Consider the following 22,348-nt stretch of genomic DNA (forward strand, 5'->3'; position numbering starts at 1 on the left):
ATATAAGGTGACGAGAGGGCAGTAACGTCGTAGACGGGACTGGTCAATGAAACGCCACAGAGGCTCCTGTCAGTTGTTTGATCATTGCTGCGTGTTTGCCGTGAGGTTTCCGACTGTCCGTGCATGGAACGAGTAAAATTTAATTCGCAGCTTCTTCCTGAATTTAATTGTTCTATTTATTTTAGTCTCTTTTTTTTATTCATTGTGTTTATTGGTTTCCACGTTGTTTCATTTTATAATAAAATGACGCGTGGGAGCTCTTTGACGCATCATTATGTACGTTGTCTTGGAAGAGATAATGTTTACATCACCGTGTTGTTAACGTAATGGAAAATGTTTTGTTTAGAGAAACATGAGAGAAACAATGAAGAAAGGGGTAAAGAGAGAGAGTGGGTAGAGAGAGAAAAAAAAAATTTTCTCGTCTTTTTATTGTACTTCTCTCTTTCTAGCACTACTCTAACGTAATATGAGGCCCGAGGATTTCGTCTAACGGTTTTCAAACTGCTTTCTTTATCTAGTCTCTAGAATCGTATCAATTTTGAGTTTTACTGATTACCTAATTTTTCAAAAAGATGAAATAAAAAATTAATAGTAATATGAAATTCTTTAGGTAATATCAGTGTATGTTCCATCTATTCAATTCTAATTTCTTGACTTTAATGGCGTAAAATTAAAGTTAATTTACAAAATGGCACAACTTAAATTTGTATTGCTTTTGTTGCAACCAAAAAAAGGAAAAAAAAAAAAAGAGACTGTTTTGGTAAGAATAATAACTCAAGTATGATAGTTGATTACCTAGCTAAGGTTTGGAAAATCAGTAAACGTAAACCATCATCACACTTGCCCTTCGGGATATTGTCGTCTAAAACTCTCTTTATTATGCCTACAAAACTAAGAAAGTTTCAAGTATCACATTATTTCTACTTTAAAAAACATTTTGAATACTATTATTTTGTACGTTCGTCTACTAAATTTATAGATTCTATTTTATGCTGTATACCCTTAAAAATTCCAAAAACACCCTCAGCTGAACTTATTCATTATAAACGTTTATTTACTTAGCACACCCATACAAATATTCATCACTCCCAAGTAAATTAACATTTACAATTTCATTTGTGTTTGCTAAAACAATCATTTGATCAGATTGGCTACATTCTACAATCAATATATATACAATTATTCTGTGAGTAATAATATAACCACAAACTCTCATACAAATTTATTTTATACAAATTGATGTGGTATGATAAAATTGGTTGAATTAAATATCTACTGGCCCACATAATCTATTTTTATTATTTTGTATTTTCATTCAACTAATGAATTAATGCTTAATCAGTTTGTACAAGATAAGTTTATACAATAGTTTGTGGTTGTATTATCACTCATTATTCTACAATCTTTAACCGTCACCGCTTTTCGAGTTTTTAACGTAATCTTGGTGTTGTTTTTGTTTTTCTCATGCTTTTCCCTTTTTATTTATTTTATATGATTTATTTATTTTCTTTACATTGTATTATTTTTAGAATTTTGTTTAGTTTGTGATAAATTAAAAAAAAAACATTTAGGTTACATTTGCATATGTTATGCGATCAATTTTCTAACTACATTTGTTAAAACCCTAATTTATTCTCAAAATTTTTTTCTACACTCATATTACACAACTGCAGTAGTGTATGTATGAATTTACACGACTATAGTCGTGCAAGTGTTCAAAATGTTCCAACTATTATGACACCTTAGCATTCTATTAGTGCTTTTTTCACTAAATATATCCTTTGACTATTAGTGGACTGTAGTGATATATTTTGATAAGTTATGCAATTATTGTCATGTACGTATGAACTACACACTACAATCATGCACATATATAAAATGTTCCAATTGTTATGAAACCTTAGTATTGTATTAGTGAAAAAACTAAAAAAAATCTTCTGGGGAAGAAATATGTTTTCTGACTATTTACTGGGTTGTAGTTGTGTATTTTTACAAGTTACACAACTTTTTTCGTATATGTACGAATTTACACAATAACAGTCGTGCAAGTGTCAAAAATATAGTAGTTGTTATGACAATAGTATTCTGTTAGTGTAAAGAATACATTATTTTTACTAAATATATCATCTGACTGTTTACAGAACTATATTTGTGAATTTTAGCAAGTTACATGACTGTTGTCATGTAAACGAGCAATTACACGACTACAGTTGTTTAATTGGGCAAACGGTTCCATAATTCATTATATGCACTATTTTATTTTTTTTATTTGTTGTATAATCATGTGTTATATTATTGCAAGAAATGACTTCAGTACGTGTGCCTATTATGTTTTGTGGTGAATAGATTGAGCAAAACGGCCATTATAGATTTAATGGTACAGAGACAAGAGAGATCATAGTGCCCCGTTCTACAACGTATGCACAATTGATAGAAATAATACCTCGGGCTATTTCTATTGATATTTATGAATTTGACATTGAAATGAAGTTCAAACTTAAAACATTCAATCCAATGTCGCTCGTTCCAATTACGACTGATGATGATGTAGATTATTTTCTAGAAGAAAACGATTAGTGTTATCATTATAATGATTGTTTTAGGTGGTTTTTGTAGTATGTCCACATACTCAACTATAGTCGTGTATTTGTAAAGTTACCAGACTATTGTCTTGTATATCTAATTGTGCTTGACTACAGTCATTTATTAAGAGATGAATAATTGATATTTCAGTAATGGATAATGTGTGTTTTTTTAAAGATACTCGACTACAGTCGTGTATCTATGAAATCTCATACTGTAGTTGTGTATTTAGACAGATACTCAACCGTTATCATGTATCAATAAACATACCAGACTGTAGTCATGTATCTACAAATGTATATGACTATCCTGTTATATATCGCACATTTTACAAAATTATCTTGTTGTCTTTGAATGATACATTTAACAAAAAATAATTTGACACTATGTAGTTTGAAAAACCCGTCAGTAATCTTGTATCAATGAAAATACCTGACTATAGTCGTGTATCTATGAAAATACCCAACTATATTCATATATTTGGGTTAAGCATTCCTTGAGTGTGTATGACCATCCTCTAATATCACATACATTGTACAAAACTATCTTGTTGTCTTTAAATAATACACTTAACAAAAAATAATTTGACACTATGTAGTTAGAAATACCTGGCTGTAATCTTGTATCAATGAAAATACTCTATTTTAGTTGTGTATCTATGAAAATACCCGGCTGTATTCGTGTATTTGGGCTGAGCATTTCTTGAATATATATGAGCATCCTATTATGAGGGTAGTAAGGTAATTGCACATGAAAAAAGTTATTTATGAGAAATTTTAAAGTATGAGGGTGTATTTAGATAAATACAATAAATAACCAAAAAAGGGGTATGGCATAAACAAATCCATGCTTGCTTTCCATATGAAACAATTTTATTATCTTAATGAACCAATATAAATTTTGCATGTTTTAGTCATTATAGAAAAGAAGTTTTTAGGTTGAAGATAGGCAATAATGTAAGAAATCCCAATATTTAAGTTTTTAACTTAAGTTCTAATGTTATGTGTCACTCATCTGTTAGATGATAGATTTTATAGTTTATAAAATTATTTAACCACAATTTAGTAAATAAATATCACATGATGAGATTCATACTAAGACTGGGGGTAATTCTATAATGTCGTAATTAAAATCACGGCATCAATACCGTAATTAAACATAAATCGTGTAAAATGAAACATAAGACATGTAAATTTAACATAAAACTTGTAAATCAACATCAAGTGTAAAACAAAATATAAATTATGTAAATAGAACGTAAGAATTGTAAATGAAAGGTAAAATAAGTAAATTAATATAGGAGTGGTAAATTGATAAATATAAAATAAAACTTATAAATCAATATTAAGTGTAAAATAAAAAATAAATTAAGTAAATAAAACATAAGACTTGTAAATGAAAGGTAAAACAACTAAATCAACATCAGAGTGGTAAATTGATATATTATTGGTAAATAAAATAAAAATCTACAAATATAATATAAAACTTGTAAATCAACAATAAATATAAAATAAATGGAACATAAGACTTGTAAAAAAAAGGTAAAATAAATAAATTAACATAGGAGTTAAGGCAAAATAAGTAAATTAAGGAGTTATAAATTGATATATTATTGGTAAATAAAGCAAAAACTTATGAATATAATATAAAACTTGTAAATCAACATTAAGTGTAAAATAAAATATAAAATAAAACATAACATGTGTAAATAGAATGTAAAATAAGTAAATTGGCATAAGAGTGGTAGAATGATGTATAATTGGTAAACAAAACATAAAATTACAAATGTAACATAAAACTTGTAAATCAACGATAAGTGTAAAATAAAAAATAAATTAAGTAAATAAAACATAAGACCTGTAAATGGAAAGTAAAACAAGTAAATTAACATAAGAATAATAAAATGATATATTCTTGGTAAACAAAACATAAATTTATAGATGTAACATATAGCTTATAAATCAACATTAAGTATAAATATCATATAAATTATATAAATGAAATAGAAGACTTGTAAATGAAATATAATATAAAACAAGTAAATATTCTAAGAGTTATTGAAAAAAAAATAAAAACTTCAAATATAAAATAAAAACTCATTGTAATAATTGTTACCTTATATATTTACTGTTTTTATTTCTAAATTGAATAATAATAATTTCAGTCTTATGTACTACATGTGATAATATATGTGAAATTTTATTAAGGATAAAACTTATTCTCAAAATTAAATTTTAGAAATTTTTTTTTATATTTTTCAAAATTATTTGTAAGATAATTGATTTTGCATTCTTCTAAACCTACTTAACAACAACCCCAAATGATCTTTTGTTGAAAATTGAGTTAAAAAAAGAAAAAAAAGTCGATGAACAGTAACACGGTTTGACCACGTGGTGAACAGTAACATTGTTTGACCACGCGGTGAACAGTAACATTGTTTGACCACGCAGTGAACAATAACACAGTTACCACGCGGTGAATAGTAACACGGTTTGACCACGCGGCATGAACAATATTGTTCATATATACAATATTGTTTACATGAAGCAGTGGAGCCAATCCAAATAGTCCGTGGTAAAGAGCAAAGACTAATTTGTAAAGCATATATGTTAGCAGTTGATGTTTTTCAAACTTGGTGGAGTTTGATGTTGTTGAAAAATTAATGGGAGAATGATTTTGTTTTGGCTTGTGGAAAATTCAAGTTAAAGGTGTATCCAATCTGGTAAAATTTGAAGGTGTGGACAAATTTGACACCTTAAGGAAATTGTTAAAAAGGTGGAGTGAGCTTGGCAAATTGCTCTAGAATCAGTAAAGGAAATACTAATATTCTCGCAAATGGTGAGTTTCTTTTTAAAAGATTGGGTTAGTTATTTTGGCATGTAGATCTCCAAGTTGTCATGAAAGAGAACATGTTACTGTTAGTGGGGCCTACAAAATTTGCACACAAGGTATGGTTGTCATTGATGTAGGCTGTGTGGTGGAATTTATGTCGATGGCTGACGACTTCCAAGAAAGCCAATATGGAAGTTGTACCATAAATTTCAACGGGATGTTTCGACAGGTGACGAGAAAAATCTTAAAATTGTTTATTCTAAGTGATATTCTCTTTTTGTGGTGGAGTATGGTAATTCTCTATGTTGAGAATTATGATTGTTGGTGAAGACAGTGCTTTATAGCAGTAATTATGATTTTTTTTTAAAAAAATTAACGTAGAGATTATTGAAAATTGATTAAAAAAAAAGAAAAAAGGTTGATGAACAGTAACACAATTTAACCACGCTATGAAAAGTAACACGGTTTGACCATGCGGCTTGAACAATAATGCGACATGAACAGTAATGCGATTTGAACAGTGTTATCGGTTTGGTTATAAATAGGAGAGCCTTTCATAAGCTTTTATGATCCTAGAGACGTAATTCAAATTGAGAGGAGAAAAATACTCTTAAACATGTAGATATATTGTAGGAGTATTTGACTCTTCAATATGGGTATTACGTGTTTGCTTTGTTAAGGGATATTTCTAGGAATCATCTTTTTGAGGCTTAGGTAAGAAAAAATTATTTATGAGAATGTGACTGTAAAAATTTTCCACATAATGAATATTTTTCTCTAGTTGTCTTTTGACAACGATCGTGATTTTTCTTCAGATTTAAAGTTTTCCACGTAAATTTGTATTGTGTGATTTGTATTTTCTTCATTCAATTTTTCTATTAATTTGTTGCTTGACAAATTTCTTGGAGTGATCTTGGGAGGAAGTTCAATTTCCTAACATCTTTTAGTATAAGTAAGAAGTAAAATTTAAAACTACATAAAATATGTATAAAACTAAAAATTAGATCTAATTTTATTGATATTTCATATATGTCTAGTAATATAAGAATGTATTTTTGTTTTGTTTTGACTTGATCCACAAGAAAAATAATTTTGCTCAATTATCTTGTATAGTAAACAAACACTATGATAGAAAAAAAAGTTTATAAATGTCTTAGTATAAATATTGAATTTATGGTTAAACCAATTTAATAAAACTTATTCCAATTGTTTCCAATTCAATTGATGATTTTTTTTTACTTTACTCAAATAAATTAAATTAATAAATTATTTTCTTATTAAAGTTTAATGCTAATTTATATTTTTTATATTATTTTTATAAGTGTTTGTTTTGTTTATAATTTTAAAACACTAATTTACCACTCTTATATTAATTTACTTATTTTATTTTCGTTTAATAATAGTATATGTAATTCATAACATTTATTTTATTTTCATTTAATAATATTATATGTAATTTATAAAATTTATCTTTATCATGACATTGATACCGGACTTTTAATGACGACATTATAGAATTTCCCTTGGGATACCTAACATTGTTGCCCTCACTTATTTGATTTTGTAACGAATTGTACTTTGAATGAAAAGCATTGCTCTTGCAATCTTTGGAAAACATTTTAATGATGAAATAAAATCGCAATAAATGATAATAAGAAAAAAATGGAAAAAGATATTTTCACACGGGGTTTTTAATTAAATACCCTTTAATAGTTTCAAAATTATTCAAATACCCTCCCTTTTTGGTTTTCATGGATACTCTAACAAATGTGAGCAAAGTCGGAAATACTCTTAATGAATGCATCAAATTCACTCAATGAATTGTCTTCATATTTCTTTCCTCATTTCTTTCACCCAAATTTATTTTTGCTGCCGATTCTTTCAAAATCTCTTAGAATCTCTCATAATTTCTTACACAAATACAATTATGTATTCATTTCTTTAACACCCACTCTTTCTTTAAAGGTGCATTGCTTATTAAACAACCCAATAAGGTATGTTAATGTTGTTGGGTTTTAAATTTTTTAATTTTTAGGAAAATTTAGAAATTTTCCTCACATTACAATGTTTTATTTTCACCATTTTTTCTTATACATAGAAATATATGCAATGTAGGTTGTTTAATTATTTTTTTCAGCAATATAACTTATTTATGGCGAAAATGTTTCAAGTCGTGCATTCTTTTGATACCGTGTACGTTATATAGTTAGTCATGTAGGTTGTGTAAGTAATATAGTCGTGTAAGTCGTGTAGGTCATGTAAGAAATATAGTCGTGTAGGTCATGTAAGAAATATAGTCGTGTAAATCATGTAAGAAATATAGTCGTGTAAATCATGTAAGAAATATAGTCGTGTAAGTCGTGTATGTCATGTAGGTCGTGTAGTTACTTATATATGAAATTTAATATTATTGTTTTTATTGTATCATCAGATATGATTTTAGTACGTGTGCCTATTCTCTTCAATGGTGAATGGATTGAGCAAAATGACGAGTATAAGTTCAAAGGTTCAAAGGCTAAAGGGATAATGATACCACGATCGACAACATATGCCGAATTGGTGGAGAAGATAGCTGAAGTTATTGATATAAATACTTCGGAATTCGAAATCACAATGAAATTCAAACTTAAGACATCTGATCTTATGCCACCAGTTACAATTCAAACCAATGATGATGTGAAATTTTTTTAGATTCCAATTTAATTTCACTTCTTTTTTTTAATAATTTTCGTTGACATTTTGTGTCTAGCAGCAAATATAAATTATTAGCACAAATTAAGTCTTTAAAGAACTAAATTAATCTAATGATTAATGGAAAAATTCGTGTAATTTTAAAGTCACAATTAAACATATTACAGCCATTTAATTTTTTTTTTTTTTAATCTTCAAAGTGCTTTCTTCCTCTGGCCAAGCATACAAGCATACATGAGGAATGCCTGCATATAATTAATCCATGAAATCAATTAAGAAAAAAAATATCAACTATAGGAAATTAATGTAATATTATACACATAAGAACACCATTCGCAGTGATAAAATATTTCCACTCATAACTAGACATATCATGACTTACCATGGCTTATAATTGGAAATTAAGAATCTCTCTAACTAATGACATTTCATAGGGTAAAGGTATATGCACCATTCCAATTTATTGTGAGCCTAATTAAACTAAATGTAATGTGTAGATTCTATTGACAAGAAACAAAATGTGGAATTGAAGGTCGTGTAATTGTGTAATACAAGAAGATCGTGTAATTGTATAATACATGAAGGTCGTATAAACATGTAATACATGAAGGTCGTGTAAATGTGCAATACATGAAGGTCGTATAATTGTGCAATACATGAAGGTCGTGTAATCATGCAATACATGAAGGTCGTGTAATACACAACCTTGAATCTTACATAATCTTACACGACCAAATCTTGTGTTACATAACAAAATTATAATCAGCACAATCCATTAATTTTTCACAATTTGCATGCAGCAAAACAACTAGAAATTTGTTTTCAAACATGTTATGAGAGACCCACAACTAATTACTCTATTTTTTCAATATAAAACCCTAACTTTTTATTTTTTTCCCTTGAATATTAACAAGAAAACTAATTACATGGAATTACTTGTCTCAACTAGTTATATTCTGACAATTTTACAGTAAATGATCAATTCTCTCCGGCGATTATGTAGTGACGAACTATGCTTCACTTTCTCAGTTGTGGCAGCTTCCCCTTCTCAGGCTTAGTTTGCTCGTGTTGAAGTTCGATTTATCATGTATGGAGAATGAATGTTTGTTTCGGTAGAGGTGATGCCGGTGAGGGAATTGCAGTGTTTGTTTGTTTGAGTTTGATAATGGAGGGAATTGCAGCAAATGAGTGTTTGTTTGCTTCAGTAGAGAAGGGAGAGGCGTTGTCCGTTGAGTTGAAATGTTTTAAAATGAGGATAGCTTAGTAATTTCCTATTAATTTTTAAAGAGTATCGATGAAATTTTTGGCAAAAATAAATTTTAGGGTATTGAGATAATTTTTGAAGTATGAAGGTGTACCGGGCGCAATCGGCACTTTTCACACGGAACAAAACGAAACACGAATCGCACACACGGCACGCGCCCCCCGCTACACTGTTGTCGCACTTTTCCCGGGAAATGAAGGGGTAAATACGTAACTTCTTATAGTTAGCAAATGCCAAACAGAAACACAAACGCATCGTAAAGAATTAGAAAGCGATTATTGCTTTGTTGTCTAGTTCTTGAAAATGTTGAACAAACTTTTAAAGAAATCAAAACGCAAAAGCACATTCTTAATAGCTCTGGTGCCATGTAAGCAAAGCAAAAGCAAAAGCAAAAGCAAGTGAATCTCACAGAGAAAAACAAACCCAGCAGAACAAAAATTGCTTGTTTCAGAAAAAATTAAAGACATGTCTTTGGGTTATGCAGAGAAGCTTTCTTACAGAGAAGATGTGGGCAGTGTTGGAATGTCCGAAATTTTCGACCCACCTCACCTGTTACAACAAAAAGTGTACTCTTTTTTCGTTCAAACTTCTTGTTACTTCTTTGCATGTTCATTTTTTGTTCTTGCTTTAAAGTTTTGTACTTTCTTGTGTTTCTTGAAATTCTTGAATTTAAAACTCATGTAAAAATGTGCTCAAATTTGAATGTGGCATGCATGCTGTAATGGGTTGTGTGTGATTTGTATTCGTGGGTTTGTTTGCATTTTTGTGTTTGTTTATTATATGGCGATGATTGTGGTGCAAGAAGTGGTTTTATTTAAAAAAAATTAATAAAAAAATTGGGTAGTGCATCTGTTGATATCTGATAAAGGAAGTTAGGGTTTTAAAGAAGTGTGTGCTTTGAAATTCTTGTTTTACAAGATTATTAGATGTTAGGGATGGAGCAGGGGAGCAAGTAATTCTAGTAAGGGTGATGAAAACCTTTGATGATCTCTAGCTAGATAATCTCTAGCAAGTAATCCTTAACATACAACATGGTTTTCTTGGTAATGAAAATTTTGAGTCTTATATTTAGGATTCTAAGTCATTTTATTTTGATTGCGAAGGAAGGCGTGTGTGTTTTGTGATGTATGGAACTTCTGGATCACAATTCCATGTGCGCTGGCTATTTTCTGAAAATTTTGTTTCGTTGCTTGTCTTGTTCAAAACAAAACACGTAAGCTTCCAATGTTTTGTTTGCATGAGGAGTTCTTTTGAGCACCAGGAGATTGTAGATTTTGACATGATTTGGCTGACATCAGTATCTTTTTCTGTTTAATGGTAGATTGCAGAGCTTGCAGTAATGATAAAGAAGCTGCGGAACTCCTTAAGAATCCTATCATATTGTTGACTTGCAGGATTAATAACCAAAGCCTTTTTTAAGTTTTCTTTTCCTGCACTTGCAGAGTAAGCATCTGGTGGCATTTACAGGTGCAGGGATATCAACTTCTTGTGGGATTCCTGATTTTAGAGGTCCCAAAGGAGTTTGGACGCTTCAAGTGAGAATCACTGTTTTTTATTTTTAGTAGTTGGTTTTTCTTTCAGTTGCACACACACAAACACATAAACATGGTGCATTTTGGCAGTTACAATGACTGTTACATGTTGAATTGCAGCGTGAAGGCAAAGGTGTGCCTGAAGCATCACTACCATTTGATCGTGCAATGCCAAGTATTACCCATATGGCCTTGGTTGAACTTGAGAAAGCCGGCATCTTAAAGTTTGTTATAAGCCAGGTTTGATTCATGCATCTTCCCATCAATATATTGTTCAATTTTCCATTTTATTGTACTCTGAAAATTTTAATATGAACTTACATGTTGACTATTTCTTTTAATCCTTTGTGTCTTTTTACATAAACTTCTTAGACATTTGGGTCAATGGCTAAATATTAGTGCTGACCGAAGGATATAGATTAAATCTCTACTTAATTGTTTCTAACAGTCTGATAGAAAAGCTTGAGTTAAAGTTTTTGGTAATTGGTTTAATTTTGTGGCTTCTCAATTAAAGGTCTTCTATTGACTGAAGTTAACGCATAGATATGTGGCACAAATTGAACCTTATGATCATTAACCTGCAAGAGATATTAGCCTGAGATGGTTACTTTTTCTTACCTACCATTCCATATGTCTAGACACTTCATGCTCTGATGCTTTTGATATTTGTTTCATTTTCAATTTTCAGAATGTCGATAGCCTGCATCTGTGTTCTGGAATACCAAGGGAGAAACTTGCTGAGTTGCACGGCAATTCTTTTCGAGAAATTTGCCCATCTTGTGGAGTAGAGTACTTTTACTTATTTTTCCTGTTCACAATGTGCTTCAGTATTTTGGTTTAATCATTTGGAAGAACCTTTCTCCCTGTCTCACTTTCTCTTTAGGATTTCAGTTGGTATAGAAATTCAATTTTATTTGACATGTACAGGTATATGCGTGATTTTGAGATAGAAACCATTGGTATGAAGAAAACACCACGCCGTTGTTCTGACGTTAAATGTGGGTCAAGACTTAAGGACACTGTTCTTGATTGGGAGGTAACTTTCTACTGCTTTTCTACACTGCACTGTTAATGTAATACTTGATTTCATGCTTTGCCATCTGCTTTGCTGCTTCTTGTGTATTATTTAGTCACTTGATACAAAGACAAATCAGATTGTTTTAGTTATCTTAACAAAGTTAATGCTGCTGATAGTCTTATTGCTTTTATTTCAGGATGCATTGCCACCAGTAGAGATGAATCCAGCAGAGGAAAACTGTAGGATGGCAGATGTTGTTCTATGCTTGGGTACCAGGTGTGTTTCCTTAATATATGTCTGTGCTGCACCATTGTTATCTTCATTAAAGCTGTAATTTTTTGCTTTAGATCATGCAGTGGAGATGGAAGTTTAATTCCCCCTTCAATCTCTTACCTACGCTTTGGAGTTGATATTTTAAAAATAAATGAATTAATGCCCCCATTAGCCCGCATTTATCTGTTGCAATCGTCTGGTAATTAAAAATCACATTTAGCCGTCCTCTTTTTCTGATAAGAGTATTTTGCTATTCTTTGGATTATTCATTTCTTGTGCCCCTTTTTTTTTTCAACTTTACCTGATAGTTCAGCTCAGGAAGTGTTCACATGCTATGCTTCAGAGTGGTGGAGTAATTACACACAAAACTCTTTGACATGTCATCAAGTAAATTTGGAACAACTTACTAGTCAGCCTAGTAAAAATTGTATATAGATGCTCGAATTTTAGCAGTTTAAAACTTTATGTCTAAGGTTCCATCAGCATGTGGTTTTAGACTGTTTGAAGCCGAGGTTCTTAGAAGTAGTCATCTTTTTATGTGAACAACATTTTCTTGTGTGCAATTTTCCTTTTCTTTTGTCTCTTTTAGTACTTCATTCAGATTGCTGTTGTGCAGTTTGCAGATTACTCCAGCTTGCAACCTTCCTTTAAAATCACTTCGTGGTGGGGGTAAGATCGTAATTGTAAACCTACAGGTATTTCTTTATTTCTTTTTCCTTCACTCATGAATCTGCTATGCTATTTTTTAGTACAGGCTGAAATCTTTATGTGTAACTGATCACTACTTCAAGGTTGTACTAAGGCCATGACATTATTGGGCTTTTCTTTCACATTATAAACTATGACAAAGACCTTTACTGGTATAAGTCTCTTGGGAGACTTGTGTCTCATGATCATTAAAATAATTTTGTATCAATTGACTTAACTTTCTCTTCTCATCCAGAGCAAGTATTTTATGCATATGATTAGTCAGCATCATTTTTGACTGCTCTCTTTACTTTTCAACTTATATGTCCAGCAAACGCCAAAGGACAAGAAAGCAAGTTTGGTTGTTCATGCTCCTGTTGACAAGGTATAGTTATCTTATTCTGAATTACTAAGCATAGAATGCTTAACAATTTTTTGTGTTACTGCATATTTTGTGCTTCCATGTTTTTCTCTCATCGTTGTCAATTCCACCATAATAGTTTTAAGTTCTGACAATTCATTTGTTATGCAATAAGAGGATGGCTTTTTTGAAGCACATATTGAAACATCATTGCAGTGCTGCATTGTAACTCAGGGTGGCTGTCCTATTCGTACCATGACCAATACATAAGAAGCTCCTGGTATAAACCAATAAACTACAGGATGGGACCCTGCTCATATTGAATTTTTTTTCCATTCCTTGCATTTTACTATGGGATGCATAAGGGTTTTTTTTATAGAACCAAAGGGCAGTATTATTTATTATACATTTCAAAGAACCAAACTTTGTCTGTATATTATAAAAGAAATATGTAAAGTATGTAGTGCTTATTAATCAGTTGCATTAGTATATTTTCAGTGCCTTTTTTATCTTAACATGCTAGATCATCAAGCATATCAGACATCTTCGAACTGGCTTGATTCTTTTGATCAACAAAAGTGTAACTTGAAAAACGACAGGTGATTGCAGGGGTTATGCATCATCTTAATCTGTGGATTCCTCCTTATGTTCGAGTAGATCTTTTTCAGATTAATCTTGATCAGTACTCTAGGCCATCACGATCAGGTATCTTTCCAGCTTTTTGCTTATTTTCATATATCGATATGTAATAGGTTTGCTGATGGAAGACATCATTTGGGATCCCAAGCTTTTTTATTCAAAGTTACGAAGTTTTGTCACAATTCGTGAGTGACTTAAGCTTGCATTTTACCTTCTTTCTGAGTGAATAATGACTGCTGTGCTGCAAAGGCTGGAAAAATACTTATTTAGACTATCTTTTAGTTATTATTGCTCCCATGTGTGGTGAGTGATATAAATCAAAAATAAAATGGAGTGCCTAATTGTATTTGTGATTTTTGGGAGCAATACAGACAAGTATGTGAAATGGGCTCTCAGGGTAGGCAGTGTTCACAGACCCAAAGCTCCATCGCCCTTCGTCCAATCAGTCGAGGTATTTCCTTTTCACCTTAGATATTAATATCTTTAGAGGGATGATTTTCTTTTTTGCAGTTGCTGCGAATACAGTTTAACCTTCAAACAAAGGCACCAGTTATCCCTCTCAATCACTTCCTGTTATGTTTTAAGACTCTTTACCTTTTTGCTTGCTTTTCCCTTGCTCATATTCTGATTGAATCTGTATTTAATTCTCCTGTATTTGAAATATAGGTTTCTTTCTCAGACAGGCCAGATCTTAAAACAGCCATTTTGAATAAACAACCATTCAAGCTGAAAAGGTATCATCCATCAGAAATAGTGCTGCAATCACTGGTGTGAAATAGCACATTTTGTGCACATTGGACATAAAATTTGGTTGTCTTCATATTATATTACTGTTACACAATAAATTTACTGTACATATTCTTTGATTTTAGCTGCTGCTTTCGCCAATGAGTTTTGTGAGGGGGATTCTAATTGTTTTACCCCTTCATGTGCATGAACACACTAGGGAAACACTTAAAACAAGACCATTTATCATAGCCCTAAAACTCAATTTTAGTGATGGTTGTGGTTGTCGGTGCGCCAATGTTGACTTCCCTTATATACTTCTCCCTCAAATGCCCGTTCATCTTTTTTCCTTTATCTTTGGTATAACGTCAAACTAATGCTGTATGAATCCTTTTAGCCTCTTGGAATTTCTCCTTGTCACTAGAAAAACTTATGCAGTAATTTAAGAAATCATAATTGAAACTACGTTATCAGTTCAACTTTTTAAATCAGTAATTTGTCCATGGTAACATTAATTAGGATGTAATATCTGTAAACATGCTCTATTAGTCTTTTTGAAGAAATTACACTCTCAAGGAAAGGTCACAGAAAACCATCGACTTAATTCCCGTCTGTGTATGTAATGCAGGAGGAAGCAGATAACATCAGCCATGATAAGGACACCGTTGTTCGGAAGCTGAGGAATGCAGCAATCCAAAGTCAATGCTGTGGGCAGGTTTCACTAGTTGAAAGAAAAATTCGTCTAACTCCGAGGACTGATATTTTTGTCGGTGCCATTGCAACTAACATCGTCTGGTACTGCAATTTTCCAGAAGGCTCCAGATTCCCTGAAGACATACCAAAGAACAATGATCACTTGGTGAGCAGGCACAATGATAGTGTGAGCCATACCGAAATGCCGCCAAAAAAATTGAAATGCTACTGACTTAAGTGTACTGGCTTTTCGGGAGTAAATATTTTTGAAAAGCTGTCACGCTAATAACAAAAAACTGATTCACAGTGGACGCTTACATGTACTGTTGCTTTTAAAGCAACATGTATATTTTTATTTATCAATGTAAATACTAAGTACTGGGTAAGTACTATGATTATGGGATGGCACTTTGGTCAATATTTTGACAGTTCAGAAAAGAAAGATGACTATTGGATATAGAAAAATCAATGCCATCCATTTTTGACTTGCGTCTTTTTTGCACATCTGAGTTCATATATTTATGTATTTAGAGGCAATGCAGTCCATGTGCATCACATTCGGCTGTGTCATCAACTTCATGTTGGTGTTCTTTTAAGTGTGATCGTGAACTTCAAAGCTGTGAGCCTGTAACATCATATTATTTTTATTTAACTAATGCAAGCCAAAACAAAAAGGCTATTTTACCCACCCAAATATTGGAGTTGTTTTCGGTTTTTGTCGTTGTTAGAGAATTTATAACACAAAGGCACAACCATTTGTCCGAACTCCGAGTTGAACAAATTAATGATTTAAAAATATTATAGAATTGCAAATGACAATTGCCCATTTGCTGGCGTCCCATTTTCTCACTTTCCCCCGTCTTTCTATTTTTGATTACATTTCTAGTATAGTCAATATCTTTCCTCTATAAAAATAAGTTAGTTGTTGGACAAACCCTTAGTTTGTTTTTCCTATACATCCAATGAAATTTTCAAATCTTAAGATTCATATCTAAGCTTGTTGCTGACTCTTCTGTTTCGTGAGTATCATAGTCTGGGTTCTTTTACTTTCACATAATTTTAATGGAGCTTCTGAACTTTTTTTTTTTTTTTTGATGCTGACCCTCAACCGCAACATCTGTTCTGTTGATTAGCAACTGATTTTGAGTTCGTGGGTGAATGATTTTGGGTTTGGTCTCTTGTTGGACATTTGTTAAATATGTTGACTTGATCTGGTTTGGAATGTAATTTCTTTCTTTTGTTTAATTATCTTGCTTTCAGTTTGTTAGTCAATAAGTTTCCATTGAAACCCTTCACTTCTTCTCTCCAGTTTATATGCTTGACTTATCTTATGAATGCTACATTGGTTTCTTTTATCCTAATTATAGCAAATGAAATCTGCATAATATAATCTGCTAGTTGATGTTAGATTGAAGGTGCATTGTTCTTTTAATTCTTTTCACTTGTTTTGGATCAAACCAAATTTGGTTAGCTTGCATTTCGCATTTCATTACTTAGCTCTGCATCAATCTAATTTTGATATTGGTTATCAATACATAGGTTTTTGTTGATTAAATGGTGGGAATACTGGCTTCACAAGGCTGCTGTTGCCACAGTAATCATTTGATTAATCAACAAAAAACAATGGAAAATCTGAGTTTTTCAAGCTCGGTATCAACGTTAGAGAGGTTAACATGCAAACCAACAATTACCAATGGATTATTCCAGTTTCTAGTGCAAATGAAACATACTGGGTCACCTTCAACATTGGGAATCAATGGAAGACCTGTTAAAATGGTACCCATTGGCGAGGTATTGGGAAGACACCCCCAGCTCAGTCATAATATAGATACAGTCAATGGCTCAAAGCAGTCCGTTAATGGAAGTGTAGTTAAGAGAAAATCTTCTTCAGCCCTGGTTAGAACACCAAAAGGTAAAGGTTTGAAAGAACTTCCACCGATAGGGGAGTTGAAGGATACACTTTCACATCAAAACTTCAGTTGGTCTAACGAGAATTATAATTCCTTGCAAAGAAGTATAGATATTTGGTTATTTGTTATTTCATTCTATATCCGTATTCAGTTGGATGATACCAAATGGACATATTTTGGAGGCTTCATGGAAGAAAAGCAGGTGAATTTGGCTGACATTTAGAGTGTTATACAATGCTGAACATTGGATATTCTAAGTCCTACTCAATTGTCTTCACTACTTATTTCCTACTTGTCCCAGTTTCTGACCGTTTCTTTATTTCTTATACTTCAGTCTTTCACTCTTTTGTTTTCACACTTTGGTGTTTATAAAATGTATCTCTTTCAGAAAAAAAGAAGAAAAAGGACTGCCTCGTGGCTACGGGAGCGTATACTGCAGCTGGGACCAACTTTTATGAAACTTGGGCAGTTATCTTCAACAAGGTCCGATCTATTTCCACGTGAGTATGTGGATGAGCTTGCTAAGTTGCAGGTACTTCTTGATTTCTGTCTTTATATATTTTCTAATACAAATTTTCCCAACATGATTAGGCTTTTTAGTGCACACATCCAATCATTCATGTAATCTCACTTCATTTTAAACTGAAATGTAATCTCAACTTCTTAACTTTCATCTAAATATTAAGTTCTTAATTAACATTATTCAGGATAGGGCCCCTGCATTCTCACCAGAGAAAGCAAGAAGCTTAATTGAGAGTGAACTGGGGGCTCCCATTGACCAATTGTTTAAAAAGTTCGAGGACCAGCCAATTTCTGCTGCTAGTATTGGTCAGGTGTTGATTCTCTTTAGCTCTTCCACCCAATTGTTTAAGCTTTTTTTTTTTCCTTTATCATAGTATCAGAAAAAAATGAGATACAGTTCCACTATCAGCATTTAGAAGCACATCTTAGTGCATCTTGAGAAAGTTTACAAATTTGGATACAATATCAACAGGTACATCGAGCTATCCTGCATAATGGAGAGAAAGTAGTTGTAAAAGTTCAAAGGCCTGGTCTCAAGAAGCTTTTTGATATTGATTTAGGTGAGTAGAGCATTGTTTCTCTCAGTTCAACCAAATTGATACTTTGGATTCTTATCACTATAAAATACTAGCTGCCCTTTCTTTTTAATATTCTTGGTTGGATCCATTAGGACAATCTTTACTGTTCTTCTTCTTCTTTTCCGTAACTATATATTTGATCCATGCGAGAGTTACGTCCAGTTCAGTACATTTATTTAGGAAGTGTCGGGTAGCAAGCAATCCCTGTTACATTTACTTTAACATTTGCGCAACAATGGTAATACATTGTTTCATTATAATATACCAATATTACTCATGTACTTGTGTTACCTGTACGTGTATCCATGCATCTCTCTATGTACACATTAATATAGAGGTTAATTTGATTTGCAGTTTTCTTTGTATTCTGAAATAGTAAATCAACCTTGGCTTTGTCCTTTTGGTGTTTGCTGCATTGATCTTTCATGTCCCTGCTTCTTGCATACAGGAAACTTAAAGCTAGTTGCAAAATATTATAAGAAAGGAGGATTATTTGGTGGTCCAGTAGCAGATTGGAATGGTATATATAGAGAATGTTCCACGTAAGTAGTAAGTTGAATTAATTGTTATCCCAGCTTTGTTCTTCAAAGACTTCAAAGGATGAAACTATAAGTATGATAACATATATCTGGGTCCTTATAGTTTCATATTGACACCTCAACATCCATACTAAAACACAAAATTTACTCAGCATCCACAAATTGTACTTTTCAATACAGGATTATTACAAATTTTTTTGGTTGGACAATTTGTTTCCGTCCTCTTTTTCATGCACCCAGCCCTTGAATTAAACATGGATTGAACCCTTGGTCTTACTTCTGGAGCAAGAGACTAATCAACTAGGCACCTTAGGGATGACAATTCTTTTCCAATTATTATAATGTGTTTATGCAGTAATCTTCTATTCCAATTATTTTAAAATGCAGTAATCTTCTACCTTTTTTAAAACTCACAGCTCACCCTCCTATTGATTCCAGGATTTTGTATCAAGAATTAAATTACATAAACGAAGGCAAAAATGCTGACAGATTCCGTCGAGATTTCCGGAATATAAAGTGGGTCCGAGTGCCTGTATGTTTCTTGCTCAAGAATACTCCCTTCCTGCCACTTCTTTCATTAGTTCTTCAATTTTATTGTCACTAACACATTTTTTTTTCTGGAATTTCAGACATATTATGAGTTCTTAAATTAACTTTTTCTCCCTTTGTAGCTTGTGTTTTGGGACTATACTGCCTCGATGGTATTAACCATGGAGTATGTACCAGGTTTTACCCTAAACCAATACAAAAGTTTTTGGTTCAAGAAGCCATGGAGGTTTCACAATGTATGTTTGGGGACCAAACGCAGATTTCTTATGTTGGTGATAATTGATGTTAGATTGTTACTTCTATATCAGGAATTAATATCAATGAGTTGGAAGCACTAGATTTCCATGGTTATAGCCGATCTCAGATCTCCTCCCGTGCAGTTGAAGCATTCTTGATTCAGGTTATTAAGTTTAACCCTGTCTGAATTGATTAATCTTCTTGTTCTTAATTCTGAAATGATGACTGTTATGAACCATGTAAATATCGAAGTCCCTCAGGACCTTATTCATTATGTTCCCCCATGATTAAGTAAGGTTTGTTGACCCAATTATAATATAGTAATTTACTGAAGTTTGCCAAAATTGCAGATGCTCAAAACCGGTTTCTTTCATGCTGATCCTCATCCTGGAAATCTTGCAGTCGATGTAGATGAAGCACTGATCTATTATGATTTCGGTATGATGGGAGAGATCACACCTCTTACTCGTGACAGATTGCTTGAACTTTTCTTTGCAGTTTATGAGAGAAATGCCAAAAAGGTCTACTTTCTATATATTGAGTCACTGTTCTTTTTGCTGTAAGTTGATGTTGACCATTAAAGTTTAGACAGTAAAGTTCTAAACATACCAGACTTTATACTGATATTTTCTCTATACAAATTCGAAATCATAGTTGTCTACCCTCTTGTCTACCCTCTGCCAGTACATAAGACACGAAAGAATTTATTCTTAAACTGGATGTTTATCTGAGAATGTTATGAACATTGGGCCCCACACATCCATCTGCAGAATCTTTTTACTGTCAGTTATGTTTTAAGGATCATCATTTCTTTCTTGCTTAGATAATTTGAATAATAACCCATTTCAGAAATGCAATTGAAGTGATTAGAAAAACTCGAGTAGATCAAATTTTGCTCCCCTTGCTTGCTGGCCCAAGACTGAGCAGTCATTATGCAGGTTATCCAGAGCCTAATTGATCTTGAAGCACTTCAGCCCACAGGAGATTTGTCTTCGGTAGGCCATCATGCCATATTTTTTCATATTAAACATTAGAAAAGGCATTGTTACACATTGATGTGGCCTTCTATTCATTATGGATTGCCAAATCCTTCAGTAGATCCATCTCGTAGATTAATAGTCGTTTATTCTATCCTTAGGTGAAGAGATTTGTGCAGTTTTTCTTGGACAATTTATTCAGCAGACCAGATAAGGAACAGACGCTTGCTGCTGTCGGTGAGGTGTGTAAACCTGGACACTGAAAATTTTCTCATGTGATATAGAAGCTTAAAGAAAAGGCAGTACCTTCCTGCATAAGAACACTAAACAGAAGTTAACGACACATGTGTTGTTAAGGCTTTTTGTCTGTTTGTTCGTTTTTCTGCAGGATTTATTTGCTATAGCTCACGATCAACCTTTTCAGTTTCCATCAATCTTTGCTTTTGTTGTAAGGGCATTCTCAACACTTGAAGGTCCTCTATTCTTATCCCCATATACGTCATCCCCAAATCGCAGTATAATAATATATCAAATCGATCTTTAAATCTTCAATTTTACTGTTCATTTTTCTTTACAGGTAATGGCTATATGCTTGACCCAGATTTTTCCTTTATGAAGGTTGCTGCACCTTATTTGCAGGTTATATCCACTTCTCTGGGCATCTATGATTAACTCCTTTGCAAATAAAAAAGGATTTCATGACGTTTTGGTGATCATTTCTATAGTTGGGAGTAGACTACTTATTATTCCTTCTTACAGGAGCTGCTAGAGATGAGACAAAAGCAGATGATCGCTAAGACGCAGCCTGTGGAAAATATAAGGAAACAAATTGATCATGTAAATGCTTATTGCTTCTTCTCTAGTTTAAGATAATTTTTCAATAATTACTAGTATTGAGATCACCTTTGTATGTTTCTCAGGCCCGATCCTCTACCGTATCCATGCCATACAGAGTTCAACGAATAGAGGAGGTTGTAAATCAACTTGAAGCGGGAGATCTAAAACTCAGAGTCCGGGTGCTTGAGGTACTTAATCATCTTTTAATGGTGATGCAACGTTGGTTTTATTTCATTTTTCAATACATTATCCATTATTTCTCATATTATCAAACCAGATCCTTCATTCAGCCTTTAAATCTCCTAAATTGAAAATTTTACATTTACCAGTCAGAAAGAGCAGCTAAAAAAGCAACAATACTGCAAATAGCAACCATTCGTGCTGTATTTGGAGGTAGCCTGCTCAATCTCGGGGTCACCCTTAGTGGTCAAGCCCATAAAGTTCTGGCAACCGGATCATTCATTGGTGCAGGTGCGCTTATGCCTTTCACAAAACAATGCCATTACTCTCCATTAAGTTCCAATTTCATATTCATCAATGCTCTAGTAGCTTGAATGTCTTATTATTTCCTAAAATGCAGGAGTTTTCTTTATACTGTTTCTTTGGTCGATGCAAAGAGTGAAGGAGCTTAACAAAATTGAGAAAATGATATAAACATTACACTTATGATTTTCATTCTATTCCTTTAGATTCTGCTCTTTGTATCAACATATACGCAACATTGTTAAGTAAAGAAATGGCTCCCAGGGAGCATTGTAGATTGCACACTTAAAATCACTTGTGAAAGCAAAAAGGAAAAGAAAAATAGATCATCAACTAGATAGGTTGCTTTAAATTACTGTGTTTCTTTCTTCGACTTTAATTCTACATCTAGTCAAGCAACCGAGGATTCCGACTTCT

The 22,348-nt window shown here is 32.5% G+C and overlaps 2 protein-coding genes across 8 annotated transcripts; both read left to right on the top strand.

Moving 5' to 3' along the window:
• Positions 1-9,614: 9,614 nt before the first annotated feature.
• Positions 9,615-15,788, top strand: LOC102614014 (NAD-dependent protein deacetylase SRT1-like). Of its 5 annotated transcripts, none has more exons than XM_025095121.2 (12): positions 9,615-9,936; positions 10,692-10,905; positions 11,023-11,142; positions 11,591-11,691; positions 11,830-11,938; positions 12,117-12,196; positions 12,810-12,888; positions 13,212-13,265; positions 13,841-13,946; positions 14,252-14,331; positions 14,547-14,614; positions 14,827-15,228. In XM_025095121.2, the coding sequence occupies exons 3-12, from the start codon at positions 11,071-11,073 to the stop codon at positions 14,981-14,983; spliced, it is 906 nt and encodes a 301-aa protein (XP_024950889.1). In that variant the 5' UTR covers positions 9,615-9,936; positions 10,692-10,905; positions 11,023-11,070; the 3' UTR covers positions 14,984-15,228. The 5 variants fall into 5 exon arrangements, with proteins under 5 accessions (XP_024950889.1, XP_024950887.1, XP_052291099.1 ...); XM_025095119.2 differs by having other exon boundaries at positions 9,616-9,934; positions 10,813-10,905; XM_052435139.1 differs by having other exon boundaries at positions 9,617-9,934; positions 10,813-10,905; positions 14,547-14,648; positions 14,827-14,948.
• A 108-nt stretch (positions 15,789-15,896) lies between these two features.
• Positions 15,897-22,283, top strand: LOC102613325 (protein ACTIVITY OF BC1 COMPLEX KINASE 7, chloroplastic-like). Of its 3 annotated transcripts, none has more exons than XM_052435137.1 (18): positions 15,897-15,918; positions 16,839-17,411; positions 17,598-17,741; positions 17,917-18,042; positions 18,204-18,291; positions 18,758-18,851; positions 19,287-19,380; positions 19,520-19,574; positions 19,706-19,797; positions 19,985-20,155; positions 20,573-20,629; positions 20,773-20,853; positions 21,000-21,084; positions 21,189-21,250; positions 21,371-21,448; positions 21,532-21,636; positions 21,778-21,919; positions 22,029-22,283. In XM_052435137.1, the coding sequence occupies exons 2-18, from the start codon at positions 16,854-16,856 to the stop codon at positions 22,100-22,102; spliced, it is 2,106 nt and encodes a 701-aa protein (XP_052291097.1). In that variant the 5' UTR covers positions 15,897-15,918; positions 16,839-16,853; the 3' UTR covers positions 22,103-22,283. The 3 variants fall into 3 exon arrangements, with proteins under 3 accessions (XP_052291097.1, XP_015382893.1, XP_024950883.1); XM_015527407.3 differs by lacking the exon at positions 15,897-15,918 and adding an exon at positions 15,988-16,318; XM_025095115.2 differs by lacking the exon at positions 15,897-15,918 and adding an exon at positions 16,349-16,522.
• The last annotated feature ends 65 nt before the right edge of the window (positions 22,284-22,348 follow it).

The sequence above is a fragment of the Citrus sinensis genome, chromosome 2 (assembly GCF_022201045.2).
Source record: "Citrus sinensis cultivar Valencia sweet orange chromosome 2, DVS_A1.0, whole genome shotgun sequence".
NCBI classification, from domain to species: Eukaryota; Viridiplantae; Streptophyta; class Magnoliopsida; order Sapindales; family Rutaceae; genus Citrus; species Citrus sinensis.

Coding starts and splice junctions, on each gene's coding strand:
- LOC102614014 (XM_025095119.2), top strand. CDS start 9,836: ATGTCTTTGGGTTATGCAGAGAAGCTTTCTTACAGAGAAGATGTGGGC. Junction 13,266..13,840: donor TTCATGCTCCTGTTGACAAG/GTATAGTTATCT, acceptor GAAAAACGACAG/GTGATTGCAGGGGTTATGCA. Junction 13,947..14,251: donor CTCTAGGCCATCACGATCAG/GTATCTTTCCAG, acceptor GGAGCAATACAG/ACAAGTATGTGAAATGGGCT.
- LOC102613325 (XM_052435137.1), top strand. CDS start 16,854: ATGGTGGGAATACTGGCTTCACAAGGCTGCTGTTGCCACAGTAATCAT. Junction 18,043..18,203: donor CTGCTGCTAGTATTGGTCAG/GTGTTGATTCTC, acceptor CAATATCAACAG/GTACATCGAGCTATCCTGCA. Junction 19,381..19,519: donor TAAAGTGGGTCCGAGTGCCT/GTATGTTTCTTG, acceptor CTCCCTTTGTAG/CTTGTGTTTTGGGACTATAC.